Source organism: Botrytis fragariae (genome assembly GCF_013461495.1).
Source record: "Botrytis fragariae strain BVB16 chromosome Unknown tig00000251, whole genome shotgun sequence".
Taxonomy (NCBI): Eukaryota; Fungi; Ascomycota; class Leotiomycetes; order Helotiales; family Sclerotiniaceae; genus Botrytis; species Botrytis fragariae.
This window is the reverse complement of record NW_023501003.1, coordinates 401,204-419,130: the sequence shown is the minus strand read 5'-3', so window position 1 is coordinate 419,130 and position 17,927 is coordinate 401,204. Positions and strand designations below refer to the sequence as shown.

The following is a 17,927-nucleotide window of genomic DNA, read 5'->3' as shown; positions in this document are numbered from 1 at the left end:
TCGTCATGCTAGGTCAGGTAGTATTGTCTACGCAAGTATCAGACTGCAACTAGCCATTCTCGAACGATGCTCCTCTTTTATCATGATGTGAAAATGCAGCCCGCATCACTTGAAAGGTTGAAGTGGAGCTTGCATATATACGTTGAAGAAATTATTGAAAGCCATAGCCAATGAATTTTACTAAGTGCTGGGGCATCAGTCAAGGATTATGATAAAAGATTGGTCACATTCTCCCCATGTCACTCTACTACTTGTTTAGCAAATTGATATCGAAGAGCACAGACATACAGTCGCACCGCACTTACCGCCCCTCTACTTCATTGAAGAAACAATTTGCCGCCACACTGTCCTTCTTGTGAACCCTTCAAGAGAGTGCCGCACCGTCGCTTCTCTGCCGCGCGTTCGAATCGGTATATTCTTTTCTCTTATATTCGTAATGTATACTTTGATCTCATAATCACTTGCCATTGCTTTCTTTCTTCCAATACTTCCTCGTTTTCTTCCTTGGATTTTCCAAAATGAATTAAGATGCTTACAAGAGATGGCAGGGAACACCCTCCAACGCAGATGACTATCATGTGATGATTTTCAGACCCGAGCATTTGGAACCAAATCAAAATGCTGGTTATACCCCAGTCACCAACATAAATGGAACAGTACCATACGATACTACGCACTTATACATATTAGGAAGCTCATTTCATCCGTTACGGGTCAATATTCGCATGCCCACAGATGGCAGAAGGATCCTTACATACTGGGGGCCGGGTTTAGCAGAGAGGGCGGAAGTCTACTGCCAACGGGCGGAGTGAGGTAAAGATATGTATTTAGCATCATTTCATTTTATTCTTAGTTGTCAGACTTACTGATTCGGTCTCTGTTTCATGCAAAATAGTGTGTTCTTGTGACAGAGATCCTAGAAATTCCCCAGAGTTTGGTTTAAGCGCTGAGGGGTTTTGAGTGAGTGTAACGTTGTTGAAATTACCAGGGTAAGCGGAATAAACGAGGGCAGAGAGCAGGGCAGAAAGACCGAAGTTCATCCAAAGAGATGAGAAACACGAGTCTATATTGAAGCGATTGAAGCGATATGAGTTTAATGAGTCGCTGTCAATATTTGGGTTCTGTCAAAAACAGCCGCGGACAGGTTACACAGACTAAATCATTCGATGTACAGAGAGCACTAATAGAACCAGCCTTACTCAAAGTAAATTTTTTGATCCACGAGCGCCAAGCGGAGCAAAGCGCATGTAAGGAAAGCCCAAGCCCCTGACAGAGAGCTTTTGTGATCATTTATGCAAGGAAGGATTGAATTTCCTAATTGATTAATTAAAATATTGCTAAATGAAGGCCGACCTTGCCGACCTTTTGAACGAGAGACGCCGACACCGAGTATATTTTTTCAATGATTCTTTTTGATCAATGCAGCTCAACGCAGTAGTCGTATTTGACTCCAAAATGACTAGCGGTGTGGAGCTCATATATGATATAACCTCTACATAGGTATCAGTAAACAGCTTTTCCTCTATCAACAAGGAAAAGCTTGTCGTAAGTCGTAAGTTGTAAGTCGGAAGCGGCTTCATAGGTAAAAAAACAGATACGATAAGAGAAAGAGTCCACCAGGTCGAGCAGGTCTAAGAGCCGGATATAAGTTTTGCACAAATCATACGGTAATCCCGATAGAAGTGGGTACAACTGACATAAACAATCTTCTTTAACTCTATCGGCGTTAGGTAATTTGTGCACGGGCGATAGCAATATCATTCCAGATGAAGAATACGGGGGGGCAGTGGGGGGGGAAAGGGGGGAAATCAGTGGAGAAGCAGTATCCTTGTGAGAAGTCTGGACCAGCTCCTGCCCGTATCTTCATCAAAAAAGATACTAAACTGACGGGGAACTACACCGTTTCGCCTCGCTGCTCGTACCACTTTCTCCACAGAGTTACTGCAATGGATAGACCACTCTGTCTCATTCGCTAATTTCAGGGTACTTTGTAGAAAATTAGTTCTGTTGAAGAGCATGATTGAGGCAGGGGACTAGAATCAAACAGGGAAATCGAGCAGTGGAAAAAGCCACCGAAGCCATATTATGATGATATTATGTGCAGATTACACATTGTGTAGATCTGTTGTATCAACGCCTGACACATGGCTTGAAGGCTGGAGGGCTGGAGGGGCTGGAAAGGCTGGAGGATTTTGATCAGTTACTTTTTCTCGCTGTCGCAAAATTAAAGGAATAAATAAGCTTGAAAAAGAAGCCAGATGAAAATGCTACACACACATGTTAGAGTATCAGGTACGTCTAAACAGGGATTCTGATTAAGGTTGTACTACCACTGGTGTAGATACACCGTTGCTGACATCTTTCCTCTTACACGCCGCACATGAAGAAAGCGCGAAAAAGTCAATATAACAAAGCAATAGAATTGTGATCTTACATAAATTTTCTATTTTGTATTCCGAAATTTCGATAGCTCAGATCTTCGCAATGTTTACCTCAATGACCTAGGTATAGAGCTGACACTTCATGTCTAAGAATTATATGCATCATATCAATAAATAGAACGATTTCCGATGGGGTCTAGGTGTCATTTGTGAGATTGGATCTTGGCGATGAGGAGGGGAAAGAGGAAAGAAGTAAAAACAACACTTTGTAGGCAATGTACGACGGTGCTTGAGTTCTCCACATAGTTACAGAGTGATAAAGGAAGATTGAAATGTTCGTCGGTGGTTCCGGTGAATTGTCATTCACCATTCATCAATTGAATGGCACGTGAGTGTCACAATCCATTATGGTTCAACCCGCTCTGACACGTGCTTCAAAACACGTGAACAAATCACATGTCAGGTAAGTTTTACAGACAGCTATTATAGGTACAAGAGCCGAGTTCTTCAAAATCTAAGTTACCTAGGCTATCACACACCGCAGTCTGTAGATTCTAAGGGTCAACGGAACGGGTAGGTCAGCTCTTCCTTATTATATGGGGTTTGCGTCATAGTGAGGGGTGATATCTTATAAAAAAGCTATCCACTGTATACTACGACACAACGATGTATGTAGATAGATCAACAACTCTAGACATTTGGTAGAAATTTCTAGATGGTACTGCTTGTCTTCATATGTCTTCATAGCCCCTTGAAACTGACTAATGATAGTGACTAGGCAATTAATGGGTGTCTCATACAAGAGGAAATGTAAGCTGAATGCAATCGATTTAGCCTCGATCTCATCTACTGAGTAGTGTCATGGTAATGTCATGCACTGATATAAGGCCAGCGATACCTACTGCTAAGCAAACATCACCAAAAAACCTTCCTTTGATAACACGTAGTCATATAAATGCACTATGCTTTTGCGAATCTAATTTTGTATGTTGGTAGTATTATGCCAGGTAATGTGAAATGAGTATGTGAAATGTCCTCAACTACCTATTCAAAGTGTCCTCAACTACCGATGTAAAGTGTCCTCGCCTCATATACATAGATGTGTATGTACTGTGTTATACACCTATTGTATACATACTTATAAACATACTTATAACTATAACTATGTGTCTTTTTACTTTTCCTTACCTAACAACCTAGGTGGCTAACATGATTTTGACGATTAGTAGAAGACAGATCGCCACCATGTCAATGCCTTGCCGCAGCTGATACACTTTGCAATCCATATTCATCTATTTCATTCACTCAATTGAGTTGCATGATGAATAATAAATGATTCTTACCTGCGGAGGTTATTTAAAGTTGTTCTTTAGAAGCTGCAAGTGTGTCCTTTTCTACAAGCTTCTTCCATTATCTGCGATAAGTGACTCGGATTAACTATTTCCCATGCCTATCACCTAACCGAACCAATCATCAAATTCAAAAGTTCATTTGGGACAGATTTCCATTTCATCAAGAAAGCTTTAATAAAGTCGACTTCTTCCCACCTGTTGACCTTTTCCTTTTTACTTTCTACATTCAAGAATAGATTTCTTCTTTACAACACACACTCTTTCCCAAAAACCATCTTGGTAAACATATCATCATGGCCAGTGGAAACAGATCTTCCCTCTTTGTAGGGTTGTCTGCACTTTTCTACCTTGTACTCTTATTCTCTCCCCTCGCTCTCTTCCAAACAGCACATGCACAGTCCGATCAGGACCCTCTGCAAGAATCTTATGGCACAGGTAAGCTTTTGCAATGCTTTGCCCCCAAAAAGAATATCTCTTACTGACAATTCTACCATTTAGTTATTGGTATCGATCTCGGAACTACTTACTCTTGCGTCGGTGTGATGCAAAAGGGAAAAGTTGAGATTTTGGTAAACGATCAAGGACACAGAATTACACCCTCATATGTCGCCTTCACCGACGAAGAAAGATTAGTTGGAGATGCAGCCAAGAACCAGGCTGCTGCCAACCCAAAGAACACTGTTTTCGATGTCAAGTAAGTTCTCAATTGCATCTGATTCACTAGTTTTCAAAACTGACAGGTGTCCTTTTCAGACGTATGATCGGTCGCAAGTTTAACGACAAGGATGTTCAAGGTGACATGAAGCATTTCCCATTCGATGTTGTCCAAAAGGATGGCAAGCCTTCCGTACAAGTTGAATACCAGGGATCAAAGAAGACCTTCACTCCTGAGGAGGTTTCCGCCATGATTCTCGGAAAGATGAAGGAAGTCGCCGAATCTTATCTCGGAAAGACTGTTACCCACGCCGTTGTCACTGTTCCAGCCTACTTCAACGACAACCAAAGACAAGCTACTAAGGATGCTGGTATCATTGCCGGCTTGAACGTCCTCCGTATCGTCAATGAACCTACCGCCGCAGCTATTGCTTACGGTTTGGACAAGACTGGAGGTGAACGTCAAATCATCGTCTACGATCTTGGTGGAGGAACTTTTGATGTTTCCCTTCTCTCCATTGATCACGGTGTCTTCGAGGTTCTTTCTACTGCCGGTGACACTCACTTGGGAGGAGAAGATTTCGATCAAAGAGTCATCAACTACTTCGCCAAGAAGTACAACAAGGAGAACAGTGTCGATATCACCAAGGATCTCAAGACTATGGGTAAACTTAAGCGTGAGGCTGAGAAGGCTAAGCGTACTTTGTCTTCCCAAAAGACCACTCGTATCGAAATTGAAGCTTTCCACAATGGCAACGACTTCTCCGAGACTCTCACCAGAGCTAAGTTCGAGGAGCTTAACATGGATCTTTTCAAGAAGACCCTCAAGCCTGTTGAACAAGTCCTCAAGGACGCTAAGGTCAAGAAGGGTGAAGTCGATGACATCGTTTTGGTCGGAGGTTCTACCCGTATTCCAAAGGTTCAAGAACTCATTGAGGAGTACTTCGGAGGTAAGAAGGCCAGCAAGGGTATTAACCCTGATGAGGCTGTCGCTTTCGGTGCCGCTGTTCAAGGTGGTGTCTTGTCCGGAGAGGAAGGTACTGAGGATATTGTTCTCATGGACGTCAACCCATTGACCCTTGGTATTGAGACCACTGGCGGTGTCATGACCAAGTTGATCCCAAGAAACACTGTCATCCCAACCCGTAAATCTCAAATCTTCTCTACTGCCGCCGACAACCAACCAGTTGTTTTGATTCAAGTCTACGAGGGAGAACGTACCATGACCAAGGAGTAAGTTTTAGCTCATCTAAACATTTCAGAAATACACGATTCTAACGAAATTCTTAGTAACAACAACCTCGGTAAATTCGAGTTGACTGGTATCCCACCAGCTCCACGTGGTGTCCCACAAATCGAGGTTTCCTTTGAGCTTGATGCCAACGGAATCTTGAAGGTTACCGCTGGTGACAAGGGTACTGGAAAGTCCGAGTCTATCACCATCACCAACGACAAGGGACGTCTTACTCAAGAAGAAATTGACCGTATGGTTCAAGAAGCTGAGAAGTACGCCGATGAGGACAAAGCTACCAAGGAACGCATTGAGGCCCGTAACGGTCTTGAGAACTACGCTTTTAGCTTGAAGAACCAAGTCAACGATGATGAGGGTCTTGGTGGCAAGATCGACGAGGATGACAAGGAGACCGTAAGTTATTCATCATTTCACTCGCAATTTATATCATACTAATGATACCTCTAGATTTTGGATGCCGTCAAGGAAGCCACTGAATGGCTCGAGGAGAACGCTGCCACCGCAGTCGCCGAGGACTTCGAAGAACAAAAGGAGAAACTCTCCAACGTCGCCTACCCAATCACCAGCAAATTGTACAGTGGCGCTGGTGGACCAGGTGGTGATGATGAGCCAGAGGGCCACGATGAGTTGTAGTTAGTTAAAGTCTAGACACGGAATTGATATACTACACTTTTATGATGATTTTTTTCTTTGATTGGTTCAGATGGATGGACCTGAGTTAAAGGGAAGCTACATGTAGGCGAAATAAAAGAAAGCTTTAAAGCTATGCATTGTAATCCATTGGGGGCGTCATTCATACAAAAAGAATTGAGTATTTAAGATATTTTGACATTTTAACTTCATGTGAGAGTGTGAATGTGTGTGTGTTCTCATGTGTTTTGTTTTCCTTTGCTCTTACCGTAATTTTGACTTGATCTTAATCTTGATGATATCATCTGACATCGCATTGTGCCACTTGGTAGTTGACTTCAAGTCAAGTTGGAGTATGCTAAACCTTAAGTCGTGAGATAGAGAGAGAGAGAGAATGGATCCAGAGATTTCATTATTGAATATATATTACCTACCTATCCGAAGGACTCACATCTGTTAATTGCCCCCTCCCAAGGTCCATCTATCTTTGCCTGGGACCCTATGATCAACAAGATCTACAAGAGGGCTTCCCAAAGTCCATCATCTCCAAACGGAAGTTCTCCACAACTAACTATCGGCATTCGAATCTCCTTTTCTATTTCTTGGACAAACCCAGAATCAGCCAGCCGGCTATCTTCAAATTTCCTATCCCTCTCTAATCTATAAGCCAACCCCGCTTCTCCCTCCACCAGCCCCTCGTTCTCTGGAAACAACTCAGTCCTAAATTTAACGTTTGCCAACTCCGCCAACTCCAGTACACCACCATGTAAGTGGTCCCCTGTTCCTTCCCTCCTCCTTTCAGCCACCTTTTCCGCAACTTTTAGAACCGCCGACGCTTGCCAAAATCCCTCTTTTTTCTTCACCATTTTCAGAAGCTCTATCGCCTGTTCATACAAATGTTGATTTGGAGCCGACATAGCTATAAAATACAATGGAGCGATAACTCCTCCATCTGCTGTTAGGAAGTTGTCATTATACGTCGATGTTGCATGCATGATCACAGAGCGGGAAATATCTATAATAGCTTGGAAACGTTGGGTTTCGGATGCAGGTAACAGATCTGTTTCTACTCTTGAATTTGCGCGGAGATCGACGACGAGAGAGAGCGATTGGTAATGGAGTTGGAGGAGAAGACTTCGATGGATTTCTGAAGCACTCCACTTGTGAGCGTCCGCATGGCATAGGCCATCGAAAGCACGTTTCCAATTCAACATACCGATATTAAAGGAGTGGAGAAGTTTAGTTCGATGTGGAAACATGGCTTCGAAAGTAGCGGGACGCTCGTGACGAGATGTCTTTGGAGAAACGGCTGTGAGAACGTAGAAAATGCGGAGTTCGTAGAATTGCTGTGCGATGCTTGCGGCGTGGAGACTGGGGAATCGATCTCCGCATTCGGGCTCTTTGGAATTGCTATCGGGAACTAAAAGTGGTTTGCGAGAATCCCAGAATGAAGTCGCTTGGACGTCAAATCGGGTAATTATTTCCAGAATCTTCTCCTGGGCTTGTTTCACTGCTGGCCGAACATCTTGTAGTGCCCATACATTGTATACCCGCAATCCATTCTCCAGATGTTCCAGTGCTCTTTCATGATTACCTCGTGCATTTTCCAAACAGACAAATATTATGCAACAAGCTAATGTTACTTGTATTTTGTTATCAGATTCAAGGGAACGAATGTGTCGAATCGATTTATTATATTGCTGAAGATACACTCGCTCGGTGGCAGCAGAAGGTCTAGATATATGTTCATGTAACGCCGAAATGGCAATTACAGCATGAAGAACCGCAGGATAAGCTTCACTGAGTTGTAATATCATTGAACGCCAAAATTCGGAATCTTGGTTAACACCCATCAATCCATACATAGTTCTGTGACGAAATTGATCAAAGTATCGATGTTCTTTACTACTGCGAGTAGAACCGGGTCCTGGGACAATGGTGACGCGACTCTGCGCGTGGTTTTGCGAGAGCACAATAGCTTCATCTTGAGGATTGTGATATTCGCAGATTCGACCGGTACTGCTGCATTTTACGCATTTTGGTTTACCTTCGTCACACTTTATGTGTCGGATTCTTAAGTTTTGAGTTAGCTAACTTCCCCTCGAGATTGTGCTGGGAGGATTGCAACTGCAAAAACAGAAAGAGGGGGGAAATAGAGATCAGAGGTACACATAGTGCAATTGGTAGTCGCCATGATGCGGTTCTTGAGGCCGCTCAGTAACACGGACCAATGTTGCTCATCATGATAATCCAAGTAAGAAATGAAAATTATGGTGTTGAGGAAGACGGTGAATGTAAGATACATACTTGCAAGTGAGGCATGCACCTCTAGATTTTTTGAATTTAGACCGAGACCTCTTCTCTTTTTGAGGAGGTTCAGACGATATATGATCAGCCATAATGCATTTTATGCTCAAAGGAAGATGCACCAAAATTGGGCACCGTCGAATATGTTGCGTTGAATGTAACAAAAAGGGGAGAGAAGACTAATATTTGGAAGGATTGTAATTGCGCCGTCTAAAGCTATGCAAGGAGGATTATAGCCAGTTTAGTCATCTTAACCAATCGTATCATCATTATTTAACATCCATGCTAACTGCCAATTTTATCCATGTCGGTTGCTGATAATCAGATATGCAACAAGACATTTCTATGCTCCTTTCACGTGAATTCTCTTTTTCAATCATTGTAATTGGCTGAATTGAAAGCCCGTGATATAGCCCCCTCTCATTCCATTCAACTCATGCTAGGTATTTCTCATTAGCCAGCTTCATCTCAAACATCCAAACATCAATACACAATGCCGGGACAAGAAGAGTTGTGTCTTTTGAGTGCTACCCAAATTCTTTCTCTACTCAAGGATAATGTTGTCAGCGTTGAGGACTATGCGCGGTCTCTTCTACATCGCATCGACCAGAGGAATGATATTGTAAAAGCATGGGCATGTATGGGTTAGTTTTGCTTCGTCTAAAACTTACCATTGTGATACCTGGTCAAAGGTAGATGGCGAGGAGAGGGTAATACTATTCGCAGTCCCAATATATTGATTTTCATCCACCTCAGATGCACAACAGATACTCAGACAAGCACGAGCACTGGATAGAGTCCCTCCCACACAGCGGGGTCCGCTCCACGGTCTCGCGATCGCGATCAAAGATTCCATTAACACGAAAGTTGGGTGGTTCAAATTTCTTTTGCCAAGCTCCCACTTATTGACATGCATGTAGATATGCCTACAGAGTTTGGTTGCTCATTATACCAGGGAAATCAACCGACTCTTGATTCATCTGCAGTTTCCATACTCAGGAATGCTGGAGCTCTTATCTTTGGTTCGTGCAGCTACACATACAGTGCTATACTGTTATACTTCTACGATAGATAATTTCCCATCCCAGGTAAAACCACCACACCAGAACTCACCTGGCTCAACAGCGGTCCCAAAACTACCAACCCCCACAATGTAACCCGCACTCCAGGCGGATCATCTACAGGCTCAGCAGCAGCAGTCGCCGACTTTCAAGTCCCTCTCAGTATTGGGACCCAAACGGGCGGGAGTCTTGTCCGCCCAGCATCGTACACCGGTGTTTTTGCCATGAAACCAACATACAATGCAATTTCTCTCGAAGGCCAAAAGATCTGCTCAATCTCTCTCGATACATTCGGTTTCTTTGCTCGCTCTATCGAGGATCTCCGACTACTTGCTGATGTCCTTTGCCTCAAAGACGCACACCCTCACAAGACCATACCCTTAAAAGAAATACAAATAGCATTCATGCAAACTCCAATGTGGGATCAAGCCGGCCCCGGCACCATCACCGCTATGAATTCCGCCTTCACCATTCTCCACAACCGTGGTATCAAAATTGATCAAGTCCCTTTCCCCCAGAATACACCAATTTCAAAATCCTCACCCAAAACTTCAACACCATCTACGAAACCGAAGCGCAATCATCCTTCCGCCAAGAATACAACACGGATAAATCAAAACTCCACCCCGAAATCCGCGCTCTTGTCGAAACCCCATCCCACACTCCACAAGAATATTTCCAAGCTCTCGAATACTTCGCCCTTATCCGAAAAACCTTCACTTCTTCCATCCTCTCCCAATACGACGCAATTCTCGCTCCCAGCGTCCCAGACGAAGCACCTCTCGGTCTGCACGATATGGGAAGTTCGGTATTCAATTTCTTCTGGACAGTGCGTATATTTCATGCTCCCTCCCTACACTCATCTCCCTCCCCCTCCCCATCCCCATCCGCATCTTATTACATCAACAAACCCCACTCACACCCTCCAACCCCAAAAGTCAACCCACATGCCCGTCCTCAATATCCCCGCATTCATCAGTCCCAACAACATGCCCATCGGTCTATCACTTATCGCAGCTCCATTTTGCGATCAACATCTTTTGCACCTCGCTAAACGTATCGCGGAACCGCTTATGAGTGAGGGTGGTTGGAAAATAAATTTACCTGTCTAGGGAGAGAGCGCGCTAGATTAATTTAGTATTTTCCTGCGCGGCTATGAGATGATGTGATGTGATGCGATATGATATGATAATATCCAGCAATGTAGAATCTACAGCACGCATGCGTGAGATTAATCTCGGAGAAGTGGAGTGTGGGCTCATTCGTGATTATAGATTGATGTCCGAAAAAAGGTGGATTCTGGATACTCACACCTACCCTACCTACTTGTAGAATTTAAATGAAATAAAGGGATAACATGCCAATGTGAGTAATGAGCAAGTATATTTGTCGAATATGAAATTTGGAATATGGAAATGAAAACGAATACTGTAAGACGAGTAGAGATGTACAATTACACATATATGAATGGGTGTTCATAGATTAATATCAATATCAGTAGCGAATAAGGAACAAGGAATGAGCAATTTATATTTCATTCTCTCTCGTATTATCGTGTATATGCCCAAGATTTTACATAAAAACATAAAAAGAATTGATATTAATCCCCTCCTCCCACGCCATAAGGGACATATATAGCCAATCCAATTCTCAACCCATGTGCTTATTATTCTCTTCCCTTCTCCCCACCCCTCCACCCCTTTCCCCCTCCCCCACCATCCATCTACCCATCTACTCCAACAACCCCGCCGCAACCGTCACCCCATCACACCTCAAGATAACCCTGCCGGGTGCCTCCAGCGGCACGGGAACCTCCAACTCAACCAGCACCCTCGCCACCTGCGCCGGCTTCACAATCCTCGGTTTCTTCTTCCCCATCGTCTTCCCCGTCCCCTTATCCAACACCGCCACCAACTCCTTAATCCTACCCGCCGTATGCATGCGTCCCCTATGAACATCAACTTGCATTGGGGTCAAGAATTCAAATGCCAGAACCTTGGCTGTGAACGTTTTAATAACACTAATCGGTTGACTGGGTGTGCAAAGGACATCGCCGATTTTGAGATGAGCTTGATCGATATCGCTAAGATGGATTGTGATGATTTGGCCCGCGACTGCCCAATCAACGGGTTCGTTATCCATTTCGAGGCTTTTGATGAAACATTTTTCGTTGCTAGGTTGTGCTAATAGTTGATCGCCCACTTGAAGAGAGCCAGCTTCGATACGTCCGGATATACTCAAAGGATTTTGTACGCCGCCGCGGAAGATATCGCCGATGGTTAAGCGAAGGGGTTTGGTCAGAGCTCTGGCTACTGGTTCAGAATGCTCGAGTTCCTCTACAAGAGTTGGTCCCGTATACCAAGCCGCTGCTTGTTCTGTTGATTTTCTGGCGATATTATCACCATGAAGGCCAGAACAAGGTATAAATTTGATGTTCTGTTCTTGGAATCCAGCTGCTGTAAGGAAAGCAGAAACTTGTTGTGAGATTTCATCGAAACGTTCTTGCGACCAACCGACAGTATCTAATTTGTTGACTGCTATAATGATTCGTTGAACACCCATACTTCGAGCCAATAATGCGTGTTCTTTCGTCTGTCCCTTTAATCCCGACTCAAAAGATCCTACACTGGCGTCAATTACTAACACAGCGAAGTCTGCTTGACTTGCTCCAGCAATCATATTCGGAATAAAATCGCGATGACCAGGAGCATCAAGAATTGTGAATGCTGTCTTTTCGGTTTCGAACTTGTTCATCGCAATATCGATTGTTACTCCCCTGCTACGTTCTTCCGTTCCTTGGTCCAGAACCCAGGCAAGAGCGAATGAAGATTTGCCCATTGCTTCTGCCTCCTTACGATAACGGTCTACTGTTCTCTGATCTACAACTTTTAGGTCGTAAAGCAGACGACCCATCAAAGTACTTTTTCCAGCGTCAACATGACCTGTCAAGGTTAGAAAGTGGAGCGAAGACTTGATAATATTAATATACCTATAACTACAAAGTTCGCAGCATTTTTACTTTTGGCTTTCTCGAATTCTGCTAAAACATCTAAATCTTTGCTCTTAATTCTATGTGTTTCAACATCAGTTGGCACCTCTACTTTTGCTGGTCCCTTTGCCGATCCCTTTTTTCCTTTACCAGCGGCTACTATATGATTAGTTTCATTTCTTTGACGTCGCAGAAAGTACCGAACCTTTCGACTGCGCTGCTATTACAACGTCGTCTGGACTAGGTCCTGAAAAGGGGTTAGCTGGCATGCTTAGGACTTCTGAGGTGTACGGCATGGTAAAATTGTTCTCCAAAGGGCGTCTCGGACTTGCGCTTGCAGTTTGAAACATGGTGCTAGCGAAAGCAGATGGGCTAGCCTGGTAGACAGGAGAAGATTCTTCAACTGCGGGCTCAATCTCTGTCTTATAGCCCCTGGAGCTTGGTTGCGGCTTAGGGACCTTTTCGTGCGGGTTGGAATCTTTGCGTTTCCTTAATGGAAATCCTCCATGTTTCGTATCTTTGGATAAAGAGTCGCTGCTACTTGGTGTAGACTTATCATCGTGCGGCTCCGTTGCGCTTCCACCCCCAGCTTGGTCTAGAGAGAGATTGGCCATAGGCTTTTCGACCTCCAAGGACGAACTCTGCTGCTCTTGTGCCTTCTTTTTCCGTGCCGCCGCTAAAGCCTGTAACTTTGACATCTTTGGAGCACCTCCAGAGGCACCTCCAGAGGAACCTCCCAAAAGCCCGCCTGGGAATCGTGGTGGAGGTGTGAATTTTGCGAGACGTTCAGGAGGTATTTTGAACCATAGCGTATCAGCAAAGAAGTCTTTGGCAGACGAAGTTGTGGCATGTATTGGGGAAGAATAATCTCCATTGTAGACATCTATCAACAATATTAGCTAGAGTTACATTGAAAAGAAGGGCAACAAAAGGGTAAGACGAGGAACCCACCTCCGGTCCAAATAATGCACGTGTTTGTTATGCGACAAAAAAAAGATAAAACACAGAAGAAAAAAAAACTTTGAAGACGTAATGAAATCGACTCACCAGAACCTTTCTTTCCAGCAGCTTTCTTGGGAACTTTAGGCGTTAAAGTACCGAGCAAGTATGTGACTGACTTTTCTATATCGTAATAATAATGCCACAAGGCTTCTTGTATTTGCTTATCCGTGAAATTGGTCGAATCGGCCGGTAAGATTTCGCGTACTTTGATTGTTCCTTCTCGCATTTGCTCTTGATCCTCTTCGCTCAATTCTTATACTGCGGATTAGCCAATGTCTGCGAAGAGGCAGTCGAAAATATGCAAAAAGAACATCATTCGTACCTTGCCCAGCTTCCTCCTCATCGTAATCTTCTTCATAAATGTCATCTGCGTCATCGTAATCGAGAGCCATTGCTTTGACAAACTTGTGGCGAGACATCTTGTAATGGATATCGAGAATTATATGTATTCGACCTATATGATTGTAAATGTGATATAATAATTTGCGTGTCGGTGAGTAGTATGGAGTTATTGAGAAGAACTTGAGGGAAATGTTTGTGGTGATCGAGTTTTTATGTATGAGATGGAAATTAAATTACAGTAAAGGTTTCCAATGACCGTGGGGTTCAATATCGTCATTGATGAAGCTAGTAGTACGAGGGGCTTGATTAGTCACCCTTAGATCAAGAAAGAAAGCTCGGGCTCTGAGCTATCAACATCCGAAATAGGTAAGAAGAGCACATCTATTTGTGCTAGTATTATGTTTCGGATGTCAATTAGATTTTAGCTTCAAGCCATTCGAACCCAAATCAGACCTTGGTAGGCAGGCGACCGATACTACGTAGGGATATGGATATCTGTCCATACCATGTCAGAACTAATCAAGTTAGCGTCATCAAGGTAGGTATGGATGGCGTATATTGTCTTAGAGTTCAAGATGGAACATAGAGTGGCGTACGATACACTCAACTAGATACTTACTACCCAGCAGGTAGACAGGTACCAAGAAAGCTTAGCACATAATAGTAATAGACAGACATAGAGACCTGCTTATTACCAATGAACTCTATACAGTCAAAGACGATAAATCTCAGAAAAGTCAGACATTTCACTGTAGCACTAAGAAGAACATCCACATGGTTCCCTCCCTTCAACGTCATGAACATATCAAGTATTTATGGGTGAATTGGACAATATCTGTAATCACAAATTAAAGACAGTTTTCATTGCACTATCAGTATAAGTATACAATTTCCTCCGGGAATATGACGTCCGTAAATTCATTCGATTCCATGATATCTTTTAACTCCAGCCTCGAAATGAACTCCGCCGACTGAGACACTGAGAAATGTATAGACGCAACTCGCACCCAAAAAACGCCTCGCTTCTTTGAATGAACTCAAAGATCTATGAGACTTTCTTCCACCACCTTAGCCTGCGGAACATTTTGTGGAGCAGAAGGGAACGATTCTTGAGAGTATCCGTTATAACTCGATACAGGAGGCGCAGGCCATGATTGTTGAGGCACTGGAGCCTGTTGCTGTGATTGCCAGTATGGGGGTTGCTGTTGAGGAGTAGGATACGATGGCTCTTGTGGGTTTGGTGGTTGATGGGTAAATTGTTGAGGCGATGGTGCATGCGGGTACTGAGGAGGTGACTGGACTGAATACTGTTGTTTTGACTGATCCTGTGCTGGTTGGGTTTGATGAGAAGCTGGAGTTCCGTAGTAAGCCGCTGCATTGGGATCCGTAGATGTTTTGTTAATTGGCTCCGATGGGGCAAAATTTGCAGGAGGTTGAGATGGAACACCTTGAGGTGTTTGAGCTTGGATGGGGGGCTGGTGTTGCTGTTGGGGTGAAAAAGGGGCTGGTGGAGCCGAGTATTGAGGAGCAATTTCACTCGTTTGCCAGTTACCAGTATGTTGACGTTGAATTTGATGCCCTGGTGGCTGGGAATAGTTCTCATTACGCTGGTCTAGTGTAGGATAATTGATATCGGAAACAGAAGACCCTTTGTTGTATGCAGGGTGTTGTTGTTGGCCGGTAGGGTAGGAATATGTGGATTGAGGCGGTGCGTAAGGTTCTCGTTGAGAATTGCCCGTATAAAAGCTTTCTGCCCCTCCACTTCCATTAGGTACATTGGAAGAAATAGAAGGATACATGCTAGGTCCAGCAGCCTGCTGGGGAAGATTATAACCCCCAATGTTGTGTTGATTATACGTGTTTGACAAACGTTCCTCAAGCATACGATCGTAATACCGTACAACGGTAGAAAGCTTGGCGTGCAAATCAAGTAGAGCATCTATGAAATGTTAGCTAGAGTACATGTAATGCTATATAACTACGAACCATGTTTGCTCATTGTCTCTCCGTAGGTGCGGGCCAATTTTGGACGAAGAGTACCAATGCTATCGTAAAGCTCTTGGATTTGAGGCTCTCGTAGAATTGTCCCTGGCGGCTGGGTCTGTAGTCTATCTACGAGGGTGGAGAAGAGATTGATGTTCTCTGCCTCAACAGGGGTGAGCTCATAATCGTTCTTTGGGAGACTGAAGGGGCCTGTGGAAGAGTTGTTCGAATTAATGGTGGAGGACTGCTCCTTGATGGTAGCTGTATGCTTTTTCTTCTGTTCTTCCATATCGGCCAGCGATGCTGCAATCGCAGCTTTTAAATCGTCATCTTCTTCCTCTCCAGACTTGCCTGCGTCTGTTATAACTCCTTTACTTGGGGGTTCGCGGGATTCTGGCACAGGCTGAAGTTTCGATTGTGGAACATAGCCAGCCCCCGAGTGACCATTGACCTCCTCCAGACTCATTGCCAAAGCTCGCTTGAGATCTTCATCAAAACCGTCATCCACCCGGGCGTCTCGAGGTTGCATCGATGCGTTTGATTTGTGTTTGTGGTGGGATGCGTGCGTAGGAGATCGTTCATTGGTAAATGTAGGAGCCTTGGAAGATTTGTCGGTAAGTTTTATGTAACAACCATCATCTACTCTAACAGGTTGTAGAATACCAAGATGGGGAAGGGGTAAGGTTTTGCTTGAGCATTGTTGATCGAAAACATTGCCACAATTTCGGCAATGGTGCTTTCGATTTGTGAAACTAAATGATGTTCGACATCGCATACAAACGTCCGAGTCTATCCATTCTGGTGGCTTGTAACAGGTCAATAAAATTCTAATAGGGAGCAATGATCTACTCACAGCACTACTATCCAGCATACTACTTGCGACATCAGTCTTAGGAGGAAATCGGAACCCCTCTCTTTGTAGAGCTCTATATGTCTCTCCAATGTAGGACAGTTCGCTGCGACCCTCGGTCGCTGTAGCCCAGCTCTGAATAAGCTCCAATATTTTGTTCTTGACGTCGTCATTGACTGCAGCCCCGCCATATGCCTTGAGAAGTGAAACCAAATTATCCATAAACTCTCGCGATGCAATTTCGACAAGGAAGTGCGAACCGCCATTTTTGACGCAGGTATCCGTGAGCTGTAAGCAGAATTAGTAAAGAGTCATCAATGAATGGAGCCTAGTCGTTTATACATTTAGTGCACTGAGTTGAAAGTTGGGATTCTTGTTGCCTATGCGCCTTTTCAGTGATCGCATAGCTTCATTTGCGCGTACAGTTTTGGAGCGGATCACATCGGAAATCTCGAGGTTGAGTGCGATATCCTCTCTGATTGATGTTAGCAGTGTTCCCCCTCTTCTCGATGGAATTCAAGACTAACAAGGAAGAGTTGGTAGCTTTTTCAATCTGCTCATCCAAAGCAGAGTTGGATGCGAACCATCCTGCCATCATCTTGGCGACTTTGAAAAGAAATTATTGATATGCTCGAATCTTGGGTTTCGGACGGAGATAAGTGTTATGGATTTGATAGTCAGGTATTCGTGATTTGTAGAAAAAGCTGCTTCGAAATGACGAAGTGGTAAATGGTTTTGTGAGGGCTCAGCCTTTTCGTTCCCTGTTCCTTTCTCCGATAGAATACTCCAATATTTGACGCGGAATGAGATTAAATTAGATCTTTATGAAGTAGGTCGATACGTAGTATGCACGTAGGGGTTTGCAGTAAAGAGGATGTTTGTACGGTGTATTGAGGGAGGTTGATTGTAAAGTTGATGTTATGCGAAGCTGGTAAATGTGACGATTGAATCAATGGGGGTGGGGGTGGCTCTAAAACAAATGACTAAGAAAGCTAGATAGCTCTTGTATGTCCAAGAAGTGCTTACTATGGGCATTTTATGGCACGTGCTGAGCATCATGAGGGTGAATTTATTGTGTGTTGATAGGTTCACGTTGAATATGATCCAATTTCCATGCGGCAAAC

The 17,927-nt window shown here is 43.9% G+C and overlaps 6 protein-coding genes across 6 annotated transcripts; 2 read left to right on the top strand and 4 right to left on the bottom strand.

Moving 5' to 3' along the window:
- Positions 1-625: 625 nt before the first annotated feature.
- Positions 626-1,063, bottom strand: Bfra_011712 (uncharacterized protein; the record flags this gene model as incomplete). Its single annotated transcript, XM_037342038.1, has 2 exons — positions 867-1,063; positions 626-676 (listed from the first exon to the last, which is right to left on the bottom strand). The coding sequence occupies exons 1-2, from the start codon at positions 1,038-1,040 to the stop codon at positions 626-628; spliced, it is 225 nt and encodes a 74-aa protein (XP_037188118.1). The 5' UTR covers positions 1,041-1,063.
- A 2,963-nt stretch (positions 1,064-4,026) lies between these two features.
- Positions 4,027-6,272, top strand: Bfra_011711 (putative glucose-regulated protein; the record flags this gene model as incomplete). The annotated part of the gene is made up of 5 exons (XM_037342037.1): positions 4,027-4,168; positions 4,232-4,427; positions 4,487-5,620; positions 5,678-6,032; positions 6,087-6,272. The coding sequence occupies 5 exons, from the start codon at positions 4,027-4,029 to the stop codon at positions 6,270-6,272; spliced, it is 2,013 nt and encodes a 670-aa protein (XP_037188117.1).
- Positions 6,273-6,784: 512 nt separating this feature from the next.
- Positions 6,785-8,668, bottom strand: Bfra_011710 (putative c6 zinc finger domain protein; the record flags this gene model as incomplete). The annotated part of the gene is made up of 2 exons (XM_037342036.1): positions 6,785-8,342; positions 8,577-8,668. 2 exons carry the CDS (start codon positions 8,666-8,668, stop codon positions 6,785-6,787), a joined length of 1,650 nt encoding a protein of 549 aa, XP_037188116.1.
- A 401-nt stretch (positions 8,669-9,069) lies between these two features.
- On the top strand, positions 9,070-10,749 carry Bfra_011709 (putative glutamyl-trna amidotransferase subunit protein; the record flags this gene model as incomplete). The annotated part of the gene is made up of 3 exons (XM_037342035.1): positions 9,070-9,220; positions 9,497-9,598; positions 9,665-10,749. 3 exons carry the CDS (start codon positions 9,070-9,072, stop codon positions 10,747-10,749), a joined length of 1,338 nt encoding a protein of 445 aa, XP_037188115.1.
- A 619-nt stretch (positions 10,750-11,368) lies between these two features.
- Positions 11,369-14,047, bottom strand: Bfra_011708 (putative elongation factor tu gtp binding domain-containing protein; the record flags this gene model as incomplete). Its single annotated transcript, XM_037342034.1, has 5 exons — positions 11,369-12,579; positions 12,627-12,785; positions 12,832-13,509; positions 13,674-13,880; positions 13,951-14,047. The coding sequence occupies 5 exons, from the start codon at positions 14,045-14,047 to the stop codon at positions 11,369-11,371; spliced, it is 2,352 nt and encodes a 783-aa protein (XP_037188114.1).
- Positions 14,048-15,007: 960 nt separating this feature from the next.
- Bfra_011707 (putative vhs domain-containing protein) lies at positions 15,008-17,401 on the bottom strand (the record flags this gene model as incomplete). The annotated part of the gene is made up of 5 exons (XM_037342033.1): positions 15,008-15,909; positions 15,957-16,758; positions 16,807-17,091; positions 17,146-17,278; positions 17,331-17,401. 5 exons carry the CDS (start codon positions 17,399-17,401, stop codon positions 15,008-15,010), a joined length of 2,193 nt encoding a protein of 730 aa, XP_037188113.1.
- Positions 17,402-17,927: the final 526 nt, after the last annotated feature.